The 27,822-nt window shown below is 38.3% G+C and overlaps 3 protein-coding genes and 1 long non-coding RNA gene across 4 annotated transcripts; 2 read left to right on the forward strand and 2 right to left on the reverse strand.

The window, feature by feature from the left end:
* The first annotated feature begins 7,150 nt into the window (after nucleotides 1-7,150).
* On the forward strand, nucleotides 7,151-7,732 carry LOC103328593 (Calcium-binding EF-hand family protein). The gene is given in 2 exon segments (XM_008230993.3): nucleotides 7,151-7,336; nucleotides 7,338-7,732. Coding segments are annotated over 2 exon segments (255 nt in total). The 5' UTR covers nucleotides 7,151-7,283; the 3' UTR covers nucleotides 7,540-7,732.
* Nucleotides 7,733-8,795: 1,063 nt separating this feature from the next.
* Nucleotides 8,796-11,770, reverse strand: LOC103328594 (putative serine/threonine-protein kinase PBL7). The gene is given in 7 exon segments (XM_008230994.2): nucleotides 8,796-9,382; nucleotides 9,841-9,988; nucleotides 10,093-10,172; nucleotides 10,291-10,463; nucleotides 10,546-10,726; nucleotides 10,728-10,804; nucleotides 10,886-11,770. Coding segments are annotated over 7 exon segments (1,587 nt in total). The 5' UTR covers nucleotides 11,460-11,770; the 3' UTR covers nucleotides 8,796-9,028.
* A 4,419-nt stretch (nucleotides 11,771-16,189) lies between these two features.
* On the reverse strand, nucleotides 16,190-18,129 carry LOC103328617 (pentatricopeptide repeat-containing protein At5g15010, mitochondrial-like). Its single transcript, XM_008231020.3, has one exon. The coding sequence runs from the start codon at nucleotides 17,947-17,949 to the stop codon at nucleotides 16,342-16,344; it is 1,608 nt and encodes a 535-aa protein (XP_008229242.3). The 5' UTR covers nucleotides 17,950-18,129; the 3' UTR covers nucleotides 16,190-16,341.
* Nucleotides 18,130-26,497: 8,368 nt separating this feature from the next.
* Nucleotides 26,498-27,424, forward strand: LOC148918294 (uncharacterized). The gene is made up of 3 exons (XR_016126422.1): nucleotides 26,498-26,741; nucleotides 26,836-26,943; nucleotides 27,061-27,424. It is a non-coding gene; the product is annotated as an uncharacterized LOC148918294 (long non-coding RNA).
* The last annotated feature ends 398 nt before the right edge of the window (nucleotides 27,425-27,822 follow it).

Here is a 27,822-nt window from a genome sequence, read left to right on the forward strand (position 1 = left end):
ATCTTGCACGAATGCACGCTCACGCTTAGGGTCACCGAGGAGATACGGGTGTGTCACTTCTCTTTCTCTTTGGGGTGGCACCCATTTTCCCTATAAGAAAATATATATGTAAATAAGTATCTACCCACATATCATACACGCAAAGCAAAAGGAGGGCATGAAGAAGTACTGAAGTCAAGAAATACTTACTGCGGAGTAGGTTTCAAGACTGCTGTGAGCGACTTCTACCCTGGATGCAGCTGCTTCAAAGACTGTGGGCTGTTCTGGGAGTTGCTTTGGTTCGGAGGAGGGCTACTGGGCTACTCTAATGAACTTTGGGTTTACTGGCAAATTGCTCACTCCACGCTTGGCCTCCTCTCGCCTTTGCTCGACTAAGGCAGACTTTTTCCAGAGCCCAGACTCAGACTTCTACGCTGCTCTTAAGAAATTCCCAACAATGTCACCACTTGGAAATGAAGGCAAGTTATGCTTTATCGAGGGATGGCTTTCTTCCGAACCAAGCCTCATAGATGGGCTGCTGTAGGAGGCACCGTCCCTGGAAAGGATTGAACTCACGAAGGAAGAGAGATAAAGGTTCCAGTAGGGTTTGTAGCTCGAGAAGCTACCAACCCTCGCTTTGCTTGCTAGAACGATGAGCCCTGAATCGGCTGGTATGTTGTCATTACTCCGTAAGATCCTGTAAAGCAAAAGGGTCATCAAAGTAGGGCTGCTGGTACCCTTGGTCAAGCCCGAACCGCCTCCCGACTTTGTGAGAATAGGTCACGGAAACCTCTGCACGGTGGTCTCCAAGAATAGGTAAGGGGATGGGAGCGACATTCAACAAAGCATGCTTCCGAAACTGGTCACTATGCGACACAGCTGCTGGAACCTCAACCGTATCACTGACGTCGGTATAGAAGGGCACGAAAGTGAAGGACTCTGCTGAGGTGCCGTAAGGGCGAAAGACAAAATTCTCGACATTGTCTAGCAGCTTTAAGAAATTCTGGCCTTTCCTCTGCATTCTCTTGAACCACCTGCAAACTAATGGAAGATTGTTTGGCATAAAGGAACCATTGCCCCAATCAGCCAACTTTATAGCATGCGAATGAGGGAGTGAATGCACATCCAACCCTTTGAGACGCTCCCACAAGAACACCTGCAAGAAACCAGAATTTAGGAGGGTCTCTACGCCCATGGTTCCTGATGCACTCTTTTCCAGAAGCTGGGTTCGATTAAGAAGATGGTATAGATGTCCCAGGAACATGGGGGCTAAGGGGATGGTATCGCCTCGGGCTATGGCCAAAGCCAAGGGAAATACACGCTCATGAAGGCAGTCCTGAGAAAAGTCACAGAGCACGAACCGCCCAAGCCACAGAGCTATAAAGGCAGCCAAACGGCAGGGACTGTCTGTTTGCATCCCCAAAATATTGTATCCAGTTGCTAAATCGGAGTGAAGTGGCCGAGAGGTGGGAGCGCGCAAGACTGTAAGGTTATCTATTTCTTCCGGAGGAGGCGGATGCAAAGGACTACATCGTATGCCATGCATGAAGGCGAGATATTCGCCACATCTTCAAGGGTAGGGGTAAATTCCCATGAGCACACAAAGGTGTGAGAAGTGTGCCCATCTCCGACATAATGGACGAAGCATCTTCGCCTGATATGGATGTCCCACAATTTGGAAAGTAAGATGGCATCAAGGACTTGTGCTCGCGCGAGGATGTTGCATGTGGATGGATCCCGCAGTTCACTTGGCCGACCCATTCACCAACCTTACCGATGCCAAGGATATTGGAAGAATAAGGGAACGGCTGGAAAGAGGCCCTTTTAATGCAAGATCCGGATATAGAGGCGATTAATTACGGAGCATCTCGTGACGGCTCATTACTAACAACGAATTTTACGGGCATCTTCAAGCAAATGTGGAGCGCCCTTCATAAGATTGTCATCCATGGAGTAGAGATGGTCTAGCATGATCGGGAAGGTCGGACGCCATGGCAAGCCTACTAAGTCACGCGTACACGCAAAAAAGGGAAGAAAGAACAAATGCATAAGTTCCAAGACCTTCACGAATTGTTGAACGACGCACATCTCTCGTAATATCATGCCAGAGACTCAAGAAAGAAAAAGGAGACCAATTCAATATCATCATGCAAATCTTTCCTATGAGAGGGGAAAAGATTATCTGGTGCCAAAAGAAAAAGAGGAGAAAATGAATCACAGGGATAAAATATGCGAAGGAAGCCATGGAGTGGTTGTTCCTGTTCCTTCCACCATGCTTCGACACCATCTAGAGGTTTTGCGGTTAATCAAGGTAAGATATCGCCTCAAGCACGCTTAAAATCCCAAATCAGTGGTCTATGCCCGAAATTCGAGCCTAGGGCTTGGGAAATTAGATGAAACCTAGACCGAGAAAAGTGCCCTGTTCGTGAGGAATTCTCAAAAAAAATATAGGGGGCTTCCACATGTACATATATGCGTATGTATATGTGTATGTGTATAGATGCATGTGCCCGGAGTAACGAGATGTAGAAAACAAGAAAAAAAGGGAACGATGCTTACCACTGCTATTGCTGGAATTCTTCCAGACTTGCCAAGTCGAAAGGGGAATCGCCACATTACACAGTAGACATTGCTCCACACTTCGCCAAGTGACTTTGCTAAGCTTGGTTTTGGACGGATTGAAGAGCGAATCGAAGAAATTTGAAGGATTTTAAAGAAGAATCGTGGCTTTTCCCGGATGATTGGCGAGCTTTCAAGGTAACTAACCAAAGGCTTGTGGTTGAGGCCTCATCAGATTTCGCTTCCCAAGGGTTCTCTAGACCTGTGTATGAAACGAAACCAGCAAAAACGAAAAGGGGGCAACTAGTTTTAGGGCTCACGCGTACGGAAGAGAGGAGTCAGGGATGAGAAGAAAAAAAAGAAGAGAAGAAAAGGGAAGAATAAAATAAAAAAAACAGATTGATGGAAGGGACTCGAGAATGCAAGGGACTGCTGAAAATAATCATGGTAGTACACGCTGGAAACGGAAGGTCACGTTAGCGACCGATTTGACTTTTCTTTTGGGCCAGGTTTGATTATTTGACCCATTTCAAAGTTACTCATGGCCCCACTAATCAAGGGGGCTAATGTTGAGGCCCAAAAATCCAAGGGGCTAAGCCCAAATTAATCCTTAGCCCAATATGGGTAATTGGATGCAAAATAAGCTCAATCGGGGTAAAAGAAAATTTATAAGAGCCGCCAACACAAGCTACAAGCCACGAATCATGCCAAACAAGCACGTGCAGAAGAAGCCAAGGACATACCGATATTACTAAATCACGCTCACATGCTCATTCGGTGCTACTTGGCCCGACTCTACCTATCATGGCATAATAAAGCCCAAGCACAAGTATAAGTATGCGCGTTCTAATATAAGCTCGTCACGAGCTTAAGTGGGCCCAAACCACGAATCAGCGGGAGACTACTTGAGAAGGTTGTGGTATGGAAGGTGACAAGCAATCACGGGGCCCATTGAGGGTTCAAGGCGTAGGTTTCAAAGCCTTGGGGCGCTTTGGAACTCAAGCCCGTTCCTAGAACCCAAGCATGGGTTAGCGTGAAGAGGAAAAAAATTGACCCCATGCTCTAGGAAGCACCAGACCCACCCAAAATATTTGTAGCCCACATGTTAAATTAAAGCCTTTCCGGCACTTGGCAGCACCGTAAGGTGCGGCAAAGCGGACCCAGTACCATATGTACAGGCCCAAAGCAACTTACAAAAATGGCGTCAAGTCCTGTTCCCGTTTGAATTCAAACAATAGTCATAAGGGAGCCATAGCAGACGGGAGAAATCCATAGGGGTGAGGAAGTGTCCATCGGACAAAGGCTCCATCTCTCCTTTTTCCTCTGTAGCCTGCCTTGGAAAACATAAAGAAGCGGTGGCGCCTTCCCTCTATGGAAAACCAGCTGCATCAAACCGTTGGAACCATAAAGGTTCCTTACCCATGCTCCTTGGTAGGGAAATTCATCAAAATAGAGCTTGGTAGGAGCGCAGGGAAAAGGAAAGAAAGAAAACCAAGCAGAAATGGAGCTCCCTACGCCTATAAAGGAGACTTTGGCCACCCAGAAAAAATCATCCCAACTCAACGATCCAGACCTTGACCAAGCTTTGTCAAGCAAATCTGGAATTTTCTCAAACCACCCAAACCTCTCTTACATTCATCTTTCTTCTTCTTAGGATAGGGCTGTAGTGATATTTCCTCCGTAAGAAACCCACGCTGTCTTCTCTCTTTCAAATTGCTAAACTTGTGGAACCTTAGCTCCCATGCCACATGCTCCTCAAGCTAAGCCATTAATGAAATCCTCATGCTTATTTGGGTGTTAGTAAGTGATCACGAGGCGTTCTTTTAAATCTCATTAGATTTTCTAAAAACTCTCTTGGGAGCTTGTTTTTTCGAACTCAGGCATTTGGGGGAATTTTGCTCGTTGCCTTCTCACAGCAGCCCAGGCCCATTCGTCAGTGTGGAACAAAACCTACACCCATCATCCAATTCTACGGCTTGAGGAGATACGAAAAGCGGTGGAGCAACTTGGAAAGCGAAGAAATTCTCCTATATCTGAAATGATTGATCATCCAAGTGGAGCACAAGATTACTCTGCGCGGCGACCAAGTCGCCCATTCATAGCGATCAATTGCGACCCACAGTCCATACTCGAGATATTTCTGATCAGGAGTCTCACACCTACAGGACAATCTGAAACAACAAGATGAAAACCCCCTCGGCTCAATAGTACTGCGACCAATCTCACGAGAATATCTTTGAGGTAACTTCTCCTACTAGACTTGTGCATTTAGAGGATAAAACTATTGGATATCAATTACCTTTCGAGGCAAAATCGTTAGGAAGCCACCAAACACGCTATTCACGATATTGGCAAGACATCCAAGTATCTAATTACCAAATCATGTATCTCTTGAGAAAACATCTGAACCACTCAGACTTTTGTGCATCGGTTATGCGCTATCCATATTCAACTAAGGTATACGAAGCATTGAAAGATCCTAAATGAGTCCAAGCTATAAAAGGAGATGAAAGCTCTTGAGAAAAATCAGACTTGGACATTGGAACTATATACCAGGAAAAAGACTATCGGATGTAGATGAATGTTTACTATAAAACACAATACAGATGGATCTGCTCGAGCGATACAAGACAAGACTTGTGGCAAAAGGTTGAGACAGACCTATGGTATAGACTATGAAGAAATCTTTGCTCGGTTGCAAAAGTTAAGCAACATCAGTCTTATTGTCCCATTCTAATTTGGATTACTACACGATTTGATGTAAAAATACTTTTTACATAGCGAACTCACGGAGGAGGTGTACATGGACATTCCTCTTGGTTATAATACTACCGATGGAGCAGTTTGCGAGAGCTCTGAAGCATTGTATGGGTTAAAGCAGTCACCACGTGCATGGTTTGGAGCGGTTCACCATGGCAATGAGAACAATGGTTTCAAACGATTAACTCGGATCATACTTTGTTCTTGAAACATCGGAAGGAAGGTAACTTGCGGTAATAATTTATGTTGATGATATGATTATTCAGGAATGATAAACAGGAAATATCACGGCTACAAGACTATCGCTCTGAGTTTGAGATGAATGATCTAGGTGGACTCAAGTATTTCTTGGAATTGAGGTGACTCGATCATGACAAGGCATATTTCTCTCTCAAAGAAATATGTCTTGGACTTGTTAACGAACACAGAATGCTAGATTGCAAACACATGGACCTCCTATTATCGGAATCATCATCTTGGGAATATCGAATCAAGTTCCAACTAACAAAGAAAGATGCAAGGTTAGTGGGAAGATTGATCTATTTGTCTATACTCGACCCGGACATTGCTTATCGATGAGTGTTGTCGATCAATTTATGCACTCTCCAAGTGAAGACCACATGAATCTGATTCTTGGATACTTAGATATTTGAATCACACGAAAAAGGACTTATGTTCTCAAGCATGGTCATCTAAATATTGATGGTTATTGGATCACAGTTAGGCGGGTAATGCAGATAGAAAATCCACATCAGGTTACTTCACATTCGTGGGAGTAATTTGGTGACATGGAGAACAAAAACAAAATGTAGTAGCTTTATCGGTCACGGTGAGTTGAGCATGACTAAAGGGATTTGTGAACTTCTTTGGTTAAGAAAGTTGCTTCTTGAAGGTATAAACCTACATCTACAATGAATCTCTTTTGTGACAACAAGCTGCTATAACCATTGCCACGAAATCGTTAAGCATGATCGTACTAAACATGTTGAGGTGGATCGACACTTCATCAAGCGAAGCTTGAGGCTAAAGTGTTTGATTTCCTTTTGTGAAATCAGGAGGATCAATTGGCGGATATTTTGACAAGGCGATTTCGATAAAGCATTCCACAATTCTTTGGATCGGTTGGGCATTGGCGCATCCTATGCACCAACTTGAGAAGTGTTGGCGTGACTTGTGGATATTGACTTACTTTCTTACACAAGGATTCCTATTTTATTTGTAATTGATTTACTTTAATTCCGATTCTCTTGTAAATGATTTGATTTATTATTTATTATTACTTGCCCATTCAGGTTTTGTATTATAAATATGACCTCCTACAAGGAGAAGAATACATAAAAATTCCCTACAAACAAATATTCTCTTATAGTTTTCATATTTACTAGCGATTAAAACATATATCATGTACTTTCTAGAGTTGATTTCTCCTCTCCTATCTATATTTGTATGAAATAAAATAAAAAATTATTATGCATGTTAGGTAATTAAAAAATGAATTAGGAAAATAGTGTTCTAGAAACAGAAAGCACCATCATCGCATGCATTTGACGAATATGTCCAAAATATCCCAACCACTAAAATATGTGCTCAAAACACCATCTTACCGACCATACGTTCAAACTCTCCTTTTTCAAGCAATAAAACAGAGACACGTGTAACAATTTGCGTCAACAGTGTTGGTGTGAGGATGATGACGTCTTGACTGGTCAAGACCCAATTATTTTCCGAATAGCAAGCAAGCCATGTTTTTTTGGGCTTATTTGGGGATGAAATGTTGGGAGTTTCATGCTCAAACCCCTACTTTGAAGGACCACCTTACTCTTTTTACAAAACCATCTCTTTAAAAACCAGACCTTTTACCTCTCACTCACACATTCATTTCTCAAAAACCAAAACTTTTACCTCTCAGTCTCACAGTCTTTAATTTATCACAAACCAACAACTCAACATAGAAAAAATCTCATCATATCAAGCCACATTCAACAATGGCTGAAGAAGATCCACAAGAAAAGGTCGACCGTGAGCGCATTTTCAAGCGCCGACACCAACGGTGACGGGAAAATCTCTGCATCGGAACTAGGAGATGCATTGAAAACCCTCGGCTGCGTTCAATCGGACGAAGTGAAATTTATGATGGCGGAGATTGATACTGATGGTGACGGCTACATTTCGTACGAGGAGTACATTGCTTTTGCTCTAGCTAACCGTGGTTTAATGAAGGATATTGCTAAGATATTTTAGTTATATGTTCTCTTCATTTTATTTATGTCATTCTCTTTTATGTGTGTTAATGTGACTCATTCCATGCCTATGAGACGTGCATTGATTGTTTTTCTTCATTTTGAATTTTTCTAGAACAGAAATGCTTTGGTAGTTTAACTGTAAACTTCTTATTTTCTCATCCTATACATATGGTACATTTAATTCGAGTGTACCTTTTCTTTTTTGTCAAAGAGATGCTTCATTGAAACAAAGAGAAACCTCGAGGAAGGAGGGAACAACACCTCCACTCAACTAGATAACAATAAGACAGAGAGAAACATAAGTAACAAAGAAAAACTTAGTTAGAAGGTCATCCACTAAGACGTCACCATCGGGTGCACATCAGCCTCTAAAGCACTTACCACCCACAAGGGCTAGGAAAATTTAAGTTTAAAAAGAACTATTCCGTGAATAGTGTCGGCCTGATTGCATTAGATTCCATCTTTAAGTCTAGGGTAAGTCTAAGCAAATCTATTCATTATGAGATATGAGGAGATGAATTTGTATATAGTTTTTGGTGTGGGAAGTAAAGAATATGTCTAGGTATTTATTTAAAAAAATTCGAATTTATGGTATTTTTATTTCTATTTTTTTTTCATTTTTGGGTTTCTTGACGTCATTATGACGTCATTACATCAGATTTGCCACCAGCAGCTCGAGCTGAATTCGTGGACTTGCACAGGCTCGTGGGACTCAGACTCTTGCGCGCTGAGAGCCGCTTCCTTCCCCACCAGGCCTTTGCCCGGTTTTGAAGCAAGGGTGGACTTGCTCTAACTCACCCGAACTAGGAACTAGGAGGGCAAGGAAGCCCATCCGCCTGCAGAACAAAGACCAAGGAAGATGGGGTCGGTGTATCCTTACCAATTGAAATCTTGTTTTTTTTTTTTTTCAAATTTATTTATCTCATCAAATAGATACATATTATCGGTGACCTATAAACCCTACAGGTCACAAATAAAACGTACAAGTCAACCACCAGTATATTGAAGTAGTTGGTATGTGGCCCCAGTTGGACATATATACACACACATTCTCTTTGTTATTATTATTTTACTTTGATATAATGTCGTTAGCTGAATTGGGTAAGTTTTGTTACATTCGCCAACTGGCCAAAAGCAAACGTGAGCTGCAAGTTTGTCCTTCCCCATTCAAGAATCATGATAAATTAAAATTCACAGGCTTCAATGGAATAGCTGAATAAGAAGAAGTTTCATAGGGTTCAACGGAACAAGAACTTTTAAACTTAAATAACAATTTCTATTACACTTTTCCCTATTAAAATAGCTGAATAGGGAGAGGTAAACCGAAGATATGTACAGGCACTTGTTCATCCGACTCCTATTCGGCTATTCGTATCTACAAATTCAACACTATTTCCAGTTCTCACTTCTAGCATTCTGTTCAAACTTCAAACAAGCAACAATAAACATAAGTGTTGAAAAATCCAGAATAGTTTATGTATCACGTTTCAACGACAGTACAGGTGATCATCTTCTTCAAATTCAGAAACCCCTAGCATAGCCAGAGCTAGGTGACTCTTCATCTCACTATTTGTTTGCTGTAATTGAGAATAACAATCAATAACCAATCCATTTCCCAGAAAACCGGACTTCTTCCTCTTGGAGAAGAAAGGTTCTTGTTCACCTTTAAGTATTGCCATTATCTCGCAAATGCTTGGCCTACGAGATTCTTCACTAGTTATGCAGGCAGCTGCAGCTTCAATCATCCGTGTTATTTGACTTGAATTTCTCAAAGTGCATTTTAGCCGTGGATCAAGCAACTCCTCAATAGTGCCTTTCCCCTTATGCAAGAGTGGTTTTGCCTGATGAAAACATGGAAATGATACATTTGTAAATGAGTATTTTGATTCTTGTCAATAAATTAACACCAACTACCCAGTTATAGCATACAATTATCATCCAGTAATATACACCACGTACACTTTTCATCTGTTTACATTGATCCCAATTGGAGAAGAAAGACAAGTTTTGAATACTTCCATGGAAACAGCATACAGAAAGATTGATGATTCAGAAAATCCCGCTTTCAGAAAGTTATTTGGTTGGTGTTAACACCCTTGCTAAGAAACGTGTCTATCAGTCAATGGAGTAAGTACACCGATTGAATAGATAAAAACTTTGGAGCATTTTGGCTATAATTAAGAATAAACTATTAACAGAAACTATGACCAGCATGAGAAGCAATCAGGGGCCCATCAATTCACATTCACATAGTCAAAAAAAGTAAAGGCAAGATAAGAAGGTAGTAAGATACACCTACCCATAGAACCAAGTTTTCCTCTCCTTGTGGCCTTCTTGCTTCAATTGGCTTCCTTCCAGTTATCAATTCCAGCAAGACCACCCCAAAAGCATAAACATCTGTTTTATCGGATATTTTCCCATGCTGGAAATACTCAGGAGCCAAGTAACTGCACAAATAATTTTAATTTGAGCAATGTAAAATAAAAGTCATCTTTATGGAACAAGCAACAGGAAAAAGTATCTTTCTAGTTAAGTTTCCTCAAGATCATACCCAAATGTTCCTTTGACAGTTTTGCAAAGGAAAGGGATGGAAGGTGCAGAAGTCCATGTGGCTAATCCGAAATCACATAACTGCAAACAGTATCAACAATATACATTCAATCAATCAAAATGACTAGTGAGCTATGAAACCTATTTCAAACTTAACATTCAAACAAGAATGAACTCAATAAGAAAATTCTCCCTTTACCTTGGCTGTTTTATTGGAAGACAGGAGAATGTTTGAGGGTTTGATATCACGGTGAACAATACATCTTTCGGTTCCATTATGTAAATATGCAATTGCCTCAGCAATTCCAATTGCAACCTTATGCCTTACAGACCAAGGAAGTGTTGCAGAGCCCTTCACTCCCCTCTTTTTCTCTGCAAATGGGTATGTAAAAAATCATTCAAATTCACCAAATTCAAATCAAATTCTTCCATTCAAAAGACCAAGAGAACTCACCATGTAAATGCCGCTCTAAACTTCCCCCAGAGACATACTTATAAACCAAGAACAAGCCCTCCTCTGGATCTATGCAAAACCCCACAAGAGGTGTTACATTTGGGTTTTGAAGAGAGCTAGAAATCATCAACTCTCTACAAAATGCCTTGGAAGACTCCTTATCTTCCTTGTCCAATCGCTTTAATTGCCACAGCAGTCCTCAAAATCCCAACTCTACCCCTAAAGACACAGCTGAGAGCTCCTCTCCCTAAAACTCTGCCTACACAAAACAACAAAATCCATTACAATTTCATATAAAAGACCAAAATTTGATTCAAACAAAACAAACCAAATTAATTACCTTTTGACAAATTACGAGTAGCAGCAAGAATTTCACCATAGCTGAATCTGACCAAAGTGTGAGCCATTGGGGATATGCTCCTCTCTAATGATTCAAATCTCCTCCATTTCAATTCTTTAGCTTTAGACTCACACAACCCATTGTCCAAATTCACCATCAAAACAGTTGCAGCGGCCGAAGAGCTCATGTTCAAGGACTCAAGCTCAACTTGAGAGCAGAAGCTGAACCTGAAAGAGGAATGAACTGAGTGTGGATCAGCATTTGCCAACTCTGCTCCACACCCACCTGACTCTGCTAGCAACCATGCCTTGTTGTGCTCTAAATTTATGTTCTTTTTGTTGTTTCCATTGTTGTCGTCGTCATCGTCGTCAATTGGACTCTGGTTGCTCCTCCTCTGGCGAGGTGGAAGAAAACAGGCCAGACCAAGCTCCCGAAGCATCTTCTTCACAATGGTTTTGATTCTAAGCTCATTATAGTCACAGTAGTGATCTGTAGCTACTACAGAGGAGGAAGCGTATAGAGGAGCATTGGGGGGCTCTATAGAGTCAGTGGAAGTGCCTTGGGAGTAACCCATTTTGATGCAGATCTCAATGAGTAAAAAGCACACAAACCCAGAAGCCAGAGAGAGAGGCAAAGACAGAAAAAGACCCAAAGGAAAGAGAAGAGAACAAAAATAAAAGTGAAAGCTGCTTTGCTTGCAGGGTGGGATAGAATTTTCCAATGAATGTGTGTGTGTGTGAGAGAGAGAGAGAGAGAGAGAGAGAGGGAGAGATGGGGTTGGTATATATAAATGGGTCTTTGAATTAAACAAAGGTCGTTGGATTAGAGTGGGAGAAAGTGAAATGAAAGAGAGAGTGGAAAGGTAGTGGGCATTGGTCCTCTCAACAAATATTTGCGAGGTGAATGAAAGAGAGGAGTGGGTGTTTATGGTTATGGGGTCGCTTGCTTGCTTTTTGTTAAAAATTTAAATGGCATTATTTTATTTTTTTTCCATTTACCAAGAAAAACAAATGGCAATTATTTTAAGTGGGAGAGAAAACGTGATTTGATCCGAGAAAGAGAGAGATTCTTCCTGCTGCTGAGCCTATTGTGGACAGCCAGAACCACCCGTCAAGAATAATTTGGAGACAGACAAAGGGTAAAAATGGTAATTTGAAATGAACTTTAAACTTTGGCTCATATGGCAATATTCACTTGTCAGGTAATAGATGTTATGTTGTTCTTATTGGTGTCGGTAGCTCGATATAAGTCATGATGATAATAAAGTCTTCAATTTAAATTATGCATTTAAATAATATTCCACGTACTTAATGGTTAAGAGATTATGTCATTATGGGATTTTAATTATCTAAAAAGTAAACTGAGATTGTGTCATTATGGGATTTTATAGAACAGCAAAAAACGAAGAGGAGAGAGAGAGAGAGAGGAACTAGACAGGACCAATGTGTTTGATATGATGAATTGATGATGTATTTAGGGAAAAGGGTAAGCTTGTGGTTTAGTGTGGATTTTTTATATGAAATGATTCTATGAATTAATAATAATATAATGAGCAAATGATATCCAAAATGACTTTGTAGTTTGGTGACCACCCAAATACCATCGAACAGCCGACAACCCAATTTGACAGCCCAACTTAGCTAACTTTGTCATGAGCCGTTCGTGAGCATGAGATGGGCCTTCATTAATTAACTAATTGGATATTATTTGGATCATTAATTTAATTAAAACTCAGATTTGCATTATATTCGCATAATTTAATTATTAAATATGATTTTATATGTCATGGTTGGATGGAATTCAACTCGAAAATGAATCATGGTGGTTTCTTGGTTAATCTGATATAACAAACAGCCTCTATAGAAAAAAAAAATGTGAATAAGTAGCTAGATCTCGGCCGGAGTCACTCTCCATGCATTCTGACAAGGACTTCAACCCTCAATCAGAATTTGTGCCGATGGTGATTTTGATCGCCAACTCAAGCTCTTAGGAAATTCCAAATTTTTTTTTTTTTTTTTTTTTGTGGTCGAGAGTAATCTAACGTTTAGATTAACTGAAAACTTGTTTGGTAGTTACTTGTTGCACTCATGGGCATAATGTCATACCGGCAATCTACAAATTAAAATAGGTAGTTCACTACAAATTAAAATAAACTAATCATACCAAAATCAACCTCAAAGAAATAAATGGATTTTGAGTGTGTATAATGATGGGTTTTGGGTGTGTTTATATGTTTAAATAGTGCTTGAATTTTTTTTATAATTTCAACCCCCATTTTGGGTGTTTTAGTAAAACTCCCTTAAAATAAACTAATCAGAAAAGATCAAGTCAAATCAAAGAGCTATTTGGATAGAAACGATCAACAAGTTTCCAATGATGACACTCAAATACTACGCACATGCATGTAGGATGTCTTTCAAAGTGGTCAAACATGGAGGAAGAAACCTTGCTGTCACAAGTTATTTAACAAAAGAAATATCAGCCAAACCTCCATGACTTTGGAAAAACTTACAAAAGAGAGAGAAATTTTGTAAAAGAAGTCAAAATGACAAAATTACCCTTATTTATTTTTGGATTTTCTAGAAATCCTTTACATTTACATGTTTTGATTTGAAAGTTGAGTTTTTGTTTTTTGAAAAACTTTGGCTTTTTCCAAAAGTGAAAGTTTTTTGTAGCTAAAACCTAAATTTACTGTAAAATTTCTCACATGTCCCAGATATCAGGCTGAGCGACCTCAACTAGTTAAATTTGCAGCTCAAGCATGCAAATCTTTTACGATAAACAAATTGTCTTAACTCTAAACTTACTACAACTTACAGAGCAAAAAAGTAACTTTATGATCACGGATTAACACGCACCTGAAGTGACCTTAACCAATGCCTTGAAGCGCAATTATCGATCTTTCATTGATTGAAGAGAGTGAAAAGGTTTTCAGAATCCAGATAACTAATTCAATCTAGCTTATTTGTTCCAATGTAGATATTATTTTAGTGATAGACCATGCCAATCCCAGATCAAGAGCAAAGCAAAAAAACTTATCCACACCAGGACATTCCAAGATCAACCACCATCGGAAAGGAAGAGCTAATTTTTTTCATAATGAGATGACAAAGATCCCCAAACTCGCGAGGGAGACAACAAAAATAAACGTGCAAGGTCCAATTCTCATCTCAGCATCATAAAATATGAATTGCCTACTACTGAACATAACAACTCTCAATATTGCTGAGACAAAATTTTCACTTTCAACATTCGAAAGCAAAGGTCTTAGGTTAAGGAACCTGGTAGAGCTTTCTCAAGTCTGATGAGGAAAAACAAGAAATTGCATAGTATAGTTTATCCACCTTTTTACCATGAGGGAGAACAGATGCATACATGCCATCAGAGAAAATTCAACAACCCAACAAAGCAGGACATTTACACTCTATTTTAAGTTGGTTCGAGACTTCTGTTTGTAAAAGACATATATATGCATAAAATTCTTCCTTGCATTGTATCTGGACCTTGAGACATATAGAGTTAAGAATATTAAATTTTCGCATCATATTTGTTCAAAGACTCACATTTTTTTCATGAATGGTTTCTGTTTCTCTACTTGGTAAATTACATACGTTGTTGCATGAACATGCTGGAACCTTCCAAAGTGGTGAAACATGTAGGAAGAAACCTATCTTCACAAGTTAGTCAACAAAAGTAATATAACTAGAGAAACTAATTAAGGAACATGTGAGTATGTAACTTCTGACATATTCCTAATGTCAGGCTAAGCTGGGCAATAAGGAAGCAAATAATTAATAAGGTTCCTGACAGCCCTGATCCTTTATCTTGCATTAGCAAGGGTATCCCCCTCAACTCTAAATTCTGACAACTAACAAAATTAGCATAAAGCATTAACTCGTACCAGAAATGCACTTCATTTCTGCTATCCAAAACCCCCACCCTTTAATGTCTTGAAGTTGAAGAACACTAGTCTTTCATGAGTGAAGAGAGTAAAAGTTTCCAGATAGCTAATTGAGTCCAGCTTAATTGTTCCAGTATATACATATTGTTCATAGATCATGTCAGAGACTAGATAAACAGGAAAGCAATATACTTACCCGAACTGCACTAGAAAATTGTGAGATCAGGTCACAAACTCGTATTGACGGAGACAACAAACATACAAGACCAGAGTCCAAAACACATCTGTTTTTTCTTTAATAGTATCGATCTCACATTTTAATATCACAAAATATAAATTACATAATATTGAACAAAAAATTTTAACAACTCCAAATACTGCTGAGTGAAAAATATAAAAATTTTGACATTCAAAACCAAGATCTTAGGTTAAAAAAACTGGTAATGAGAGTTTTCTTTGAAGTATGATGTGGTGGAAAAAGAAGAGATTGCACAATTACTAGTTTATACACTTTTTCACTGATTGATCAGGGGAACACATGTGCATAACAACACAACAAATCAGGACATTTATGATGCCTTAGCCTATTAAGCATAATGAGATTTAAATATGGGATTTAAAGTTGATCCTTATGCCTCCATTAAAGAGAGGTGTTGGGAGTGTTGGTAGTTTTATTAATACTGTGCTGGTGGTGGGGTGGGGGCTGTCAGTGGATGTGTTGGTGGTTGTAATGGTTGTGGTGATGATAGTGAGGGGTGGCAGTGGTGGGGGCGATGGAGGAGCTGGTGGTGGAATTGAGGTGGTGGTGATGGCCATGGCAAGGTAGTGGTAGTAGAGGTGGCAATGTGGCAATGGTTAGTGCTGTAGCTTTTTTTTGCCTCTCTCAAAACTCTCATTGCCTAAGAATTTTACAGACAATAACACCTATTTAGGTAGAATTTAAAGTTGGGATTTATGCCCCTCAAATTCCAAATTTTTGCAGACATGGAATTTATAGATTTCTTTGTTGACGAATCCCAAAAAGGAAATTAGTATGTCATTTAAGAAATTCTAAGTTTTTTTTTAATTTCCAAGTTTATTTTCGTCATCCAAATATAGCATTAGACTTCACATAGTTCGAAATTGAATAAGTTGGTTTGAGATTTCTGTTTGTAAAGGGCATATATATCCATAACATTTTCCGCACATTATACCTAGGACATGATATAGTTTAGACGTTAAATAATACAAAATATATTAACCAAGGAAGGAATAATAAAAATGTCTTTGCATCTGAATTAGTAGTCTAGACATAACATTTAGAAGGCTAAACTGATAACAACATTCAGAAGAAAAGAACTAATATTTTCATCATAAAAAAAAACCTACGCATCTGAAAGTACTTCTATCAATTGACACAGATAGACAAAATAGGAAAAGAAATGCAACTACAAAGCAGCCATACAGCTGTATGACAATATGCAGTTTCACTATTTTTCACAGCGAACAAAATGTGCAAGTTATACACAAGGCTAACTGTAAAAAAGATGTATAATTCTAAGTACTTCTAACCTACCTATTGAGCTTTCCACTTTCTAAAAAGTTCATCATACAAGTATTCCTTCCTTGCTTGGATGAGGTTCTGCTTCAGCTTTGACAATGTGGAAAATTCCAATTTGATTCCTCTTACAATCATATCCTCTGCGTACTTAACTGCTTCTGGGACCCTATTCAGATCGCCGAGCCCTACAACCAACAAATTCCCAGTATCCTCCAAGCCAGAATGGTAATTCTCTAGCATGCACTTCCAAACTTTTATAGCAAAATAAGGATCCCCCAAATCAAGGAAAGTCCTTACTGCCATATTACAATTAGCATGCTCTGGAACACACTCATTTTTAACCATCTCAGTAAACAAAGTCGATGCCTCCTTCAACTTCCTATTCTTGATCAACGACTTAAACAATATGTCATATGTTTGTGAATTCGGAAATGCCCCATTGTACACCATATCATCCAACATTCTCTTTGCTAAATCTGGATTTCCTTCACGACAATGTAAAGAAATCATCAAATTACACATAATTGTATCAGGTTGGAAACCAATTATCCCTACCATTGCCTGCCAAAGAGCCTCAGCTCCCCGAGAATCGCTATTCTTGACACACTCATCAAGAGCAAGGCTGAAAAACTTGACCCCCGGATAACACCTCCTATCTTTTAAGGTCTCAAAGAACTTCACTGCTTCACGGATCCCATCAGGCCCCTTAAGCAAAGTATTCAAGAATGAATCATAAGCTGGCACATTGCTCGGGTCCCAACCAATCTCAATCACCATCTCAGAGAAAACCTGCCTAGCACAAGCTACATTGCCTTCATTTTCCCACCCTTCCAACAAAATCGCATACGTATCAGGGTCTGGCTTAATCTTATCCTTAGCAATACGCAAAAAATCAACAGCATCTGAAGTCTTCCCATCTCTACAAATTGCACTCAAAAGGGAATTCAATGCCACGATATCTCTAGGGCATCCATATTCGCTCATAACCTCAAAAGTCATAAAAGCCTCCTGGACACGATTGGCAACTACATAACTACTAAAAACAGAAGCAAAAGTGGCCAAAGAGAGTAACCTTTCTTTTCTCATGGACTTTATGGCGTCCCACATCGCATCAAAGAAGCAATTCTTGCCCAGAAGATCAACAACCAAGTTCCACGCATAGGGGCTGTGGTAGTCATTGAGATGGTGACCAGCCCACCTAAAGAACTTCACGGCGGGACCTGGAAAAGCGTAAGAGAGTTTGAGGACCTCTTCAACGTCTTCTTGGGTCACTCTAACACCAGTCTCTGCCAGGCGTTCCTCAACAGAAAGAGTGTGGGTATTGGCCACTATTTCACAGAGGAGTCTGATCTTGGGAGGTAGATTGGGTGTGTCAAGGTATGAGGCAAAGGTTGGGCGCTTAGGCATGGGGGTTTGGGGAACTGGGTTTAGGGGCAAGGGGATTGCGGTTGAGGACAAGTGGTTTTTCTGAATTGGGGTTGAAGAATTGTGGTTTTTCCGAATTGGGTTTGGGGAAGAGTGGAGTTTCTTGGTGGGTTTGTGTTTATGGCGATTTGGGTTTGAAGAAGAAGAGGGGAGAGGAGGTGGGTAAACATGGCGTCGTTTTCTGCTGGTCCTGGTCATATGGTATTTGTAAGATGAACTGAAACAAGGGAATTCTGAAAGATTAAGAGCTTTGAGAACCCTAGAAGGGCATCTGGAAAACGAACGCCGGTTACGGAGCGCAGAGGGCGTCCCTTCCGGGCGAAAAAACGAAGAAAAGAAAGGGGACGTCTAAAAAATTAGGGTTTTTATCACAAATGGTCCCTCAGATTTGTTAAATTATCATCTTTGGGCCTTTATATTTTACATTATTGGTCTGCTCCTTTATGTAATCCGGACGCATCAATTTAGTCCTTACAGGTTTTGTCAAAATTTTTATTAAATTGATGACATGACACATATACTGTCATATATCCAATCAGTTAATGCCACATGGATTTGAATAAAACAATTATTTTTTAAAATAGTTTAACATTTATTTTCTAAATAAAATTAGAAAACTAAAAGAAATAAAAGAAAGAGAAAATGCTCATTCCGTCTCTCTCTCCTTCCCCTCCTTTTATTTCTATCTCCCCCACCCTCATTGACAAGACCCGCCCCGAATTTTCCTCAAAATCCGAACGAATCCAGTCGTATTTCATACATCATACGATGTTGGCCCACTTACTAAAGAACGAGACTTTCTAAATTTCGTAGAGTCTTCCCAAAATTTGTCTTTTCCCAAAATTTTCAACCAACTTAAAAAAAAACACAATTTAAAACACCAACTAGCAACATGTAACAGGCAAGATTCAAACAATTTCCACAATAGGCTTCCGGCCTCACCATCATACCCTAGTACGGGCGATAGCGGAGTATAACTTACATAATTCCTTTTAGAAACGAAATAGGGTTCAACATAAGTAGAAATGGAATAAGGACTGCTCTAAACAAGCTCGGGCTTCAAGTCACCGATGAATTCAAAACCAAACTTAACAACTCTAACCAGATTTGATTCCAATGACCAAATGAAAGTCATATGGTTTGTCAGCTTATGAGACCTGTAATTATAATTAGTTCTTCTAACAAAAATCGATGAATACAAAATAGTAAATTCTAGGAAATATTTAATAGAGATTGACCAAAGCCATCGTGTCATCTGCAGTATGTCCTTCTTTCCCAATGTCCTTAGATGAGTTGGTGCATACATCATTATCCTGTAATTATAATTGATTGAGAGGAAATATTTAAAAGATACCATTTTAGTTGTCTAGAGTTGGTGATTATAATTGATTGGCCCAGGTTGGTGCCCTTCAAGATGTTCGCTCTGAGTTGACAAAGTTGCGAGGAGTTCTGTTTTATAAAGTGCTAGAGGATTTGCATGCTCTTCTTTACAAGGAGGGTGAATATAGGTATGTAGAGTTCCTTTCTTGTGGGGTACTTTCTTATACCTTAGCATCACTTTAGAAATAGTAGTTTTAAGGAAAAAAGAGGAAACATTTTCTGTTTGTTGCTGTTACATGAAGTTTTTCGAGTTTAGCATCTACGTAATTTTGGTTAACCAATAGAGAAAAGGAAAAAGAAAAAAGAAAATAAACTAATTAAGTTCTTTTACCTTTTCGTGGTTTACTTATTAAATGGAAATGAACAAGAAAAGAAGAGAAAAGGTGGAGAAATAACTCTTAAGTTTTCCTCTCAAACTCCCCTCTTCTAAATTGATGAGATTTGAAAAGAAACTTGATCTATACGAACAGTGGTTGTCATAATTGTATTTTCTCTTCCTCTTCTTCGCATAACAAAAAACAAGGAAGAATATGAAAACCTTATGTGTCATTTATTTTCTCAAGTGAAAAGTGAACCAAACCTAGAGTTAAAATCTTACTGTCTAATTGACTCATAATTTTACACAAACTTATGTCATTTTGAGACAGAACTCTTCGTTTGAAAATTATATAACATGGTAATTTGTGGATTTCTTTTTGTTCATACTCTCTTATAGAATCGACATATGTTCCCAAGTCTCAAATTCTTACTTGACATTGTTTCTGTAATATAGTAAAAAAGGATTGATATATCTCCCATGAGGATAATTTAGTAAAGGGTTAATTTCAGTTTGGTGCCGTTCCCGTGCTCGTGCTCGTGCCATACTCGGACCCAAGAACCAATCCATTTAATTTGATTTTTTTTCACTTGATTTTTTTTCCACTATATAATTCAAATTATAAACATTAAAAATATAATTAGAGGCAACAAATGATGAACTATTTGAAAACATTAATAAATCAAACATCCAAACAATATGAAATGGCGGAGGGCAAAAAGTGTCCAACTCTACAAAGTCCACTTCAACTTTTCATCTTTAAACAACTTATTATTTTATATGTGAAAAAATGTCTTGCTTTGATTATAAGAGAAGCGTATATGTCATATGTAATGATTAGATATCAAGTCCAATGTTGTTTAATTAATTTGTAGTTGATATGTTTAATTAATTAAGGACCCAAGTATTAAATGAAAGGACATCAAATATATATTTATGATTAAAAAAAACTTATGAATAATGACATTAGATGTCAAATTATTGCATTTTGACTTTGAGAAAGAAAAAAATGTTAAGTGGGCTGCGCTTGGGCCATGTTTGGGCTCATGCTTGGGCTCGTGCCGTGCTTGAAGCGTGCAGGCCCGACCCATGTTAGGCCATGGCCCGGTCCATTGGACCTCATTTTTGATCCCGGTCGGCCTAAGTTTTCGTGCGTGTCGAGCACGACCCATTAATATTCGTGCTTGTGCTGACCTCCCTTAGAATTTTAACAATACTAATGGCTGGGCAAAATCCATGTCGTGACACAATTAGTTTACCAAAATTCATATCAAATATGAACAAAATCCATGTCAATTACTTAATTAATCTAACAAAAGTCAATACCAATTAATCTAACCAAAAGCACATGTGATTTGGAGGTCAGAGATAAAAGTACACGTCTAATTTTTTGTGAATTTTTTGGCATACATATGAGTTTTAATGAATTTTTGTTAGGCCAATTAGAAATGGACATGTGTCAGCTTGCTATACCATTTTCAAGTGTCTTTCTTCTTCCTCGATCTGCAACTCTAACTTATTAGAAAAACTTCAAAAATTCATAGAATTGATGAACCGTTTTCTCCTACATATGGTCTACTCACACAGCAGCAAACAAAACAACGTCTTTGAGCCATTTAGTCCAATTGGTGGGCAATAGCAACTATATGTTGTTTTGCTCCTCGTGGAATTTAATTAATCTCCACTACTATTTGTTTAATTTAATTAAACTACTATTTGGAGACAATATTTCATATATGTGACCACATTTAAAAAGAAAAAAAGAAAAAAAGGGGTTTCAATAGTCTGATCTCTAACGGTCATGACCAAGAATTTTTTATTATTCTTTTTAAACAACACTTGAAAACATTTAAAAAGGTGACCACATTTTGTTTTTTTAAAAAAAGGAGGATGGGTTTCAATGGTCTGACCTCCAATGGTCATGACCAATAATTTTTTATACCTTTTTCTTAAACAACACAATTTGAAACATTTAAAAAGGCTTTTAAAAATATATATATGCTTTAATGTTGGTTTGTTGAAAAGCAAATACATAGAGCCTACAAAAAATTTGGCCTAGGGTTATATTTGGCCCAGTTGAAGGGCTAAAGGGCTAAATGCGAGCCTCCAAATTTGTCCAAAATTTTGTTTACGCCGTGATTGAAGATTAATTGTCTACCATTCTATATTTCAATCGCCCATTCGACAGAAACAGTCTCATCCCCAAACCCTAGATCTATCGTCTCTTATATCTTATACGTTCTTCCTCTCAACCCAATCCTAAAATACGGTATTTTTATCTCCCCCACCCAAATACAAACTCTGCTGCAACCTCAATTACCTCTTCCCTTCTCCTCATATTGAATACATCATACATACCCATTCGATTTGGAGAGATTTGATAGGATTTTTAGTACCTGCGCAAACAGGGTTAAAATCACTGAAAATACTTGCAAGAATATAAGGTAATTGTAGTATAAATGCTCAATGCAAGGTCGTTGTCCCCAAAGATTGTTTGACTAATCTGTAATTAAACTAACTCTTAATTAATAATTAAAATAGATTTTATCAAAGATTTGAAGTTTATGAATTTGAAAAGATTAAACTAACAGTAAAAGAAATCTGAAAGTTGGGAAATAATAACAGCAAAGAAGAAAAATGATTTCTTTTTAAAGACTAACAATTTAGAAAACTAGGTTTAGTCAACACCGTCGCAATCCTATGCAATTCTATCAATTACTTATGAATTTCCACATATATGCTTTGAAGGTTAGGTTTTCCTAATGCATATTTTCCTTGTGATGTTCAAGCAAAACGTATATCTAACATGCAATCCGTCTGTGATGTTCGGATCAAATATAAACATGTAAGACTCATTAAGCTTTGTGAAAACTCTTTGAAAAACCATGCAACCCTTAAGAGCGTGATGTTCGCCTTAAGTGAACTTACAATTACTAATCACAAGAAGCCCTCCTCAATTTCAGGGTGATGTTCCAATAGAAATTGCATCAAATTACTTGTCTACATATCCTAATGGCGATCAGTCATTAAAATAGATAGATAGTTTTAAACACAGTGATTAATAATTCAAAGCAAACATGCATCCATTCATAAGCAAATTAATAAAACTACATATTCATGCTAAGGCTTACGGCCTCGCCCTAGCAAAAGGAATTAGTTACACATAATCATAATTGAAATCCAAGAAAATATCATTCGAATAAATAAGAATGAAAACACCTGAAAGTAGCGAAAATCCAAAACCCTAGCAATTGCTCCCAAAGCCAAAAAGAAGTCAAAAGGGAGTTCCCTAAATTCTGTGAAAAGGAGCTTAAATACCTCCTAAAACCTAGCTACCCAATCCCCACAAGGAAACTAAGTTAAAGTAAAATAAGACTAGGAAATAAAGTCCAAATTGGATTAGGAGAATCTGCCCATAATCTGCCCAGCCACGTTTTAGTCTCAAATCTCCCCCAAATATGGCCCAAGATAGCTCGTTTTAAAGATAAAAATATTCCGAACACTTCTCCAGAAGGACCACGAACCTATCCGAAGTCATCTTGGGCTCCAAAAACGCAATAAAAGCCCAAAACGTCACTATTCCAGCATAGCGCACTGCTCTTTCATTTATTCGCCAGGAAATCATCGCTTGGTGGAAAAGTCGCTGGTGGATATATTTGATACGATCAAGCTAAGTGACTCACGTACGTCCTCCAACTGGAATTACTCCAAAATTCGTCTATTTGATTATGTTTTGCTCCAGAGGAAGTTGAAAGACCTATATTAGAAATATAATTCAAAGTATCAAAATTTTTTCAAAATATTAACCAAAATATACTAAGAATGAGGTTAAATATATAATATAAAATCGACTCATCAAGATTATATAAAATTTGTGATGGCGGCCCAGCGTAAGAACCCGCAGATTGAGAATGTTGTGATGATGCTTCCCTCGAGCATTCGCTGCACCTGTTGTAAATGTCATGGCCAAAGGCACCAAGTTCAATTCCCGTCGGCGAGGTACTTACTTGGGTTTTAATCTTAATCTTGTTTGGGTTTTCAATCTTTCATTGCCCAGTTCATTCTCGTTTTGCTTTCTCTTAATCCTAGTTCTAGAGTTCGTTATTTTTGTTGATGGTGGATGCAGACTAGTTTTTGAGAGCTTTGGTGTTTTCTATTTCTTGAGGTTTAAATTTCATGCGATACAGTATTTTGGGTTACTTACTAATTGTTGTATCTTTTACAGGAGTTTTCGGAGGTTTGGAAGGATCACACATTCAGATTTTTTTTCAATTGTACCCAGTGCTCAGCCGAGATCGTCATAAGGACAGACCCACAATGTTCACACCTTGCTGTTGAGGCCGGTGCTTTGAAATTTTATAGTAATGATTTTATCCCTTGGCTTCCCCCTAGGGTTGAGGAGGTAAAAGAAAGGAACTAAAGATTCTGCCTATATATGTGTGTATATGCATGCTGCTCATGTTTTTCTGTCTTTATATTGCCTTTTACTGTTATCACATTGCTTAAGTAATTACTCAATTCAAACTTCCTTTGCAGAAAGAGAAGTTGGTTCCTTGCACGAGGCCCAAACTGGCAAGAGAAAAGAGAGGTCTTAGTTAACAGGGTATATGCCTTTGTACTTGTTATCAGATTTTCAGATTCCTTTACCGTCTGTAATCACTTTGTGCTAAAGAATGACTCGAATCATATATGCTTATTTCCATTTCAGTTACAACAAATTATTAGATAAGCATATTCAGAAAAGGAAGATTGAAGAAGTGGGAGACGCCATGAAATCTTTGGATTTCAAAAGAGAGATGGACAACCCTGCTGCTGGGGATGAGATTAAGTGTGTGAAGGTAAATTCCTGTGTATTGGCAATCCGGTGACAAGTTCATCAAGTTTGATTTCTTGTAACCTGGACATATGCGTAGTATGCGTAGCGGCTTTGATAATGCATGCAGTTTTGGAACTAAGTCGTAGTGCATGCCATTTATGTTTCTTTCAGGCATGCCATATATGTACATTCACACATTTTCGTTGAGCTGCATGTAATGCTAATACAAGCTTGGTGTCTTCCATTCAGCCATGCGACTTTGAGTGAGAACGCTTCGTTGGTGGCTTTGCAACAAAGAGCTGCAGGAAATGTAAGAAGAATCTTCGTGCTTTTTGTATGTAGCACACATGCATGCTCCCTGTCTAGTTTTCTGTATCTCTGTGTTTCTGTTTACACTGCAACAACCTATTAGATGACCATGGTTCATGAACCTTGCAATGTTTGGAGCTCTGTTTTAATGGTTTTTGGCGCATTTGTTACAACATCATGTAGCTGGGATGAATAATAATTTATTCAGAGAAATTTTATATTGAACATAGAGCGCCCGTCCTATTATGATGGGTAGGGTAATTACCATTTTAAATGGAAATTGAAGCTGACCTGAATTGAAAGTGAGTTGAACTATCTTCTTATCATGGGCCTAATTAACGAGTCAACCAAATATGTGATGCAATTAAGACGATGAAAGAAGATACATCATCTAGGGAACGGTAGAGTTTCAAGGAGTGAAGAGGTATATAATAATATATCCATGTAGTTTGCACTTCAGAAAACTTTTTATATTTGTTATTATGTGGAATGCTATCATCTATTATGGCTCTCTTAACCTCAGTTGTATGTTTTTTCAGTTAGATCCTACTGACAGCCTACAAACTGGTTATCTGACTGGAGAAAAGCCTCGATGAGGAGAGTGAAGCGCATGCATCATCAATAATATTCCATGTTTGTACTGATGTGCTGCTGTTGTATATTTGTTCAACTTAATTCTCCTTGATCTTATACTCGAAAGACAAAAATATCCTTATGGTTGAAGTATTGATATGATGATAGAGTTATGGTTGAACATTTAAGTATTCATGATGACGACGGAAATACAGTGAACTTTTTTTGTTTAAGATTTGATCCAGCTCTTCTACCTTCAGAGGTTTTTTTAGGTCCAAGCTCATCCCATCCAACCCCACCCCACCCCACTATATCCCAAACCTAAAGGCAGCAGGCAAAAAGGGTGAATTTCAAAATGCAGGACCAAAGAATTAGGTGAATAGTTCTTTAGGATCATTAGCAGGAGTACATTGATTTTGTCTTGAATTAGTCAAAATCTTGCACGCCATTGTTTTGCTATTGCTATATTTTATTCTTAGTAGCTGGAATTTCCATTAATCGTCATGAACGGTTGATTCTAGCTTCTGTAATCTACTTATTTGTTCTCCAAAATAAGGTTGAAATTCGGTTAGCAAGGGATTAATTTGAACTGAACTTTTTAGATAAAAACTGGAAATGTTTTACGAAAGATTGATAATCTCGTTGCCAATGGTTATGATAGTCGAGAATGCTACTTGTATAAGCCTATAAGTTTTGTTTGTTACCCTTATGCGTGTTTATTAACTATATTACAGTTGGACAAGTAGAAGGAAAAGACCGCATAATAAAAGCCTTCTAAAACTGTTAGTATGAAGCAAACAAGACCTAATTGTGTGAGAATGCATGATATGAAAATTATAGAACTTTTTGGATGTTAAGATTCAATATTGCCACTCGAGTTAAACACAGCTTCTTGGTTGGTTTCCATATTGCAAGGACTTGCTTATGTATGCCTTTCATGGTTTCCATAAGCAATCTCTTGATTGTTTACATAAATGGTCAGAATGAGTTAGTCGATGTGCCTTTCACATTCTTGATGTCATGATTAAGAAAGCTAACGTGAAATTCAATGTTTAAATATTAAATTTTCCTCCATCTAATTTTGGAATATTCTGGTATTAGTGGATAGAAGATGTATATGGTTCACATCAGCTGCAGAAGTCCTGATCCTCTAATGCTTATTTATTTATTTAATGTAGTTGAAATATCCTTTCCAAAATGAAAATAAAAAAGAAAAAGAAAATTTCCCATTTCATTTTGTGCCAATTGATGGTTTACCATAGTTTGGGGCACAAAAGGAAATACCCGTCGCTTAAGGCCTAAGACATATCGCTTCGGTCCAATTAGTTCCTTGCACTATCGCCTTGATCGACTGGAAAATAGAAAAACCCTAGTAAAGCCCTATCGCCTTCATCTCTTTGATCTCTCTGTAATCATGGAGAAGGAGTACCCAGTACTTGAAATTACTAATGATTTGTGGAAATCTAATAAAGAACTGTTCTATTCAGGTTGATACTCTCCATTCTCTTTGTCTCTATGCAGTGGCAGTTTGACAAAGAGGGATTTTGAGCAGTATATGGCAGAAGAATCATTCATTATGAACGCCATTGCTGAAGGGTTGGATTTCCGTTTTTTCTTCTTCTAATTTTGTGTCTTCTAAATTTTTTGAGATTTGTACTGTTTTTATTTGTCTGATCTCCGAATGGTTTAGGTACGCAATTGCTCAACAATATGCCCCTGAAGCTAGTTCATATATATCCTTGGTGAGTTGAGTCTCCAACTCAAGAAGGAAGTCGAGGACAGGGAGAAGAAATTCGAGGTATTCATTTAAATTGTGATATTGTTTCTTATTTACTTGTACAGACCAACAATATGCAATTTACTATATAGATAATGATGAAGAAGCCATCTGTAAACTGAAGCACTTTCTTGGCAGTCAATTTCGAATCAAAGATCTCGGACCCTTGAGATACTTTCTTGGTGTTGAGGTGGCATGATCAAAATCTGGAATTTCTATTTGTCAACGGAAGTACACCCTTGACATTTTGGCAGAAGCCGGATTACTTGGAGCCAAACCAGCCAAAGTTCCTATGGACCATGATCTGGTGTTGTTATCTACAGGGGAGTTACTCAAAGATCCTACTCGATATCGTCGGTTAGTTGGAAAGCTGATTTATCTCACAATTACAAGACCAAAAATCACTTATGAGTCAGTTCATGCAAGAACCTAGACGTCAACATCTTGATGCAGCATACCGTCTTCTCCACTACCTAAAGGAAGCTCCAGGTCAAGGGTTACTTTTTCCTTCACTGAATCGATTAAAGCGATTGGTTATTGTGATGCGATTGGGCGAGATATCCCAATCACACGCAGATCGATCCACAGTTATTGCATATTTTTGGTAATGCGCTTGTGTCCTAGGAAAAGCAAGAAACAAATTCTGATTGCACAATCATCGGCCGAAGCGAATATCGTTCAATGGCTGCAACCACATGTGAACTAACTTGGCTAAGATATATGTTGCAAGATCTGCATGTGAATCATTCTGAACCTACAAAGCTATTTTGCGATAATCAAGCCGCCTTGTATATTGCTGCAAATCCAATGTATCATGAACGAACTAAACATATTGAGCTCGATTGTCATACTGCTCGTGAAAGAATAGAGAAAGGAGAGATCAAGACAGGATACGTGCAA

Source organism: Prunus mume, linkage group LG4, assembly GCF_029339155.1.
Source record: "Prunus mume cultivar Tortuosa linkage group LG4, ASM2933915v1, whole genome shotgun sequence".
Classification (NCBI taxonomy): Eukaryota; Viridiplantae; Streptophyta; class Magnoliopsida; order Rosales; family Rosaceae; genus Prunus; species Prunus mume.

Bases quoted from the DNA above. Each gene is read 5' to 3' on its own strand.
- LOC103328617 (XM_008231020.3), bottom strand. From the start codon at position 17,949: ATGACCAGGACCAGCAGAAAACGACGCCATGTTTACCCACCTCCTCTC.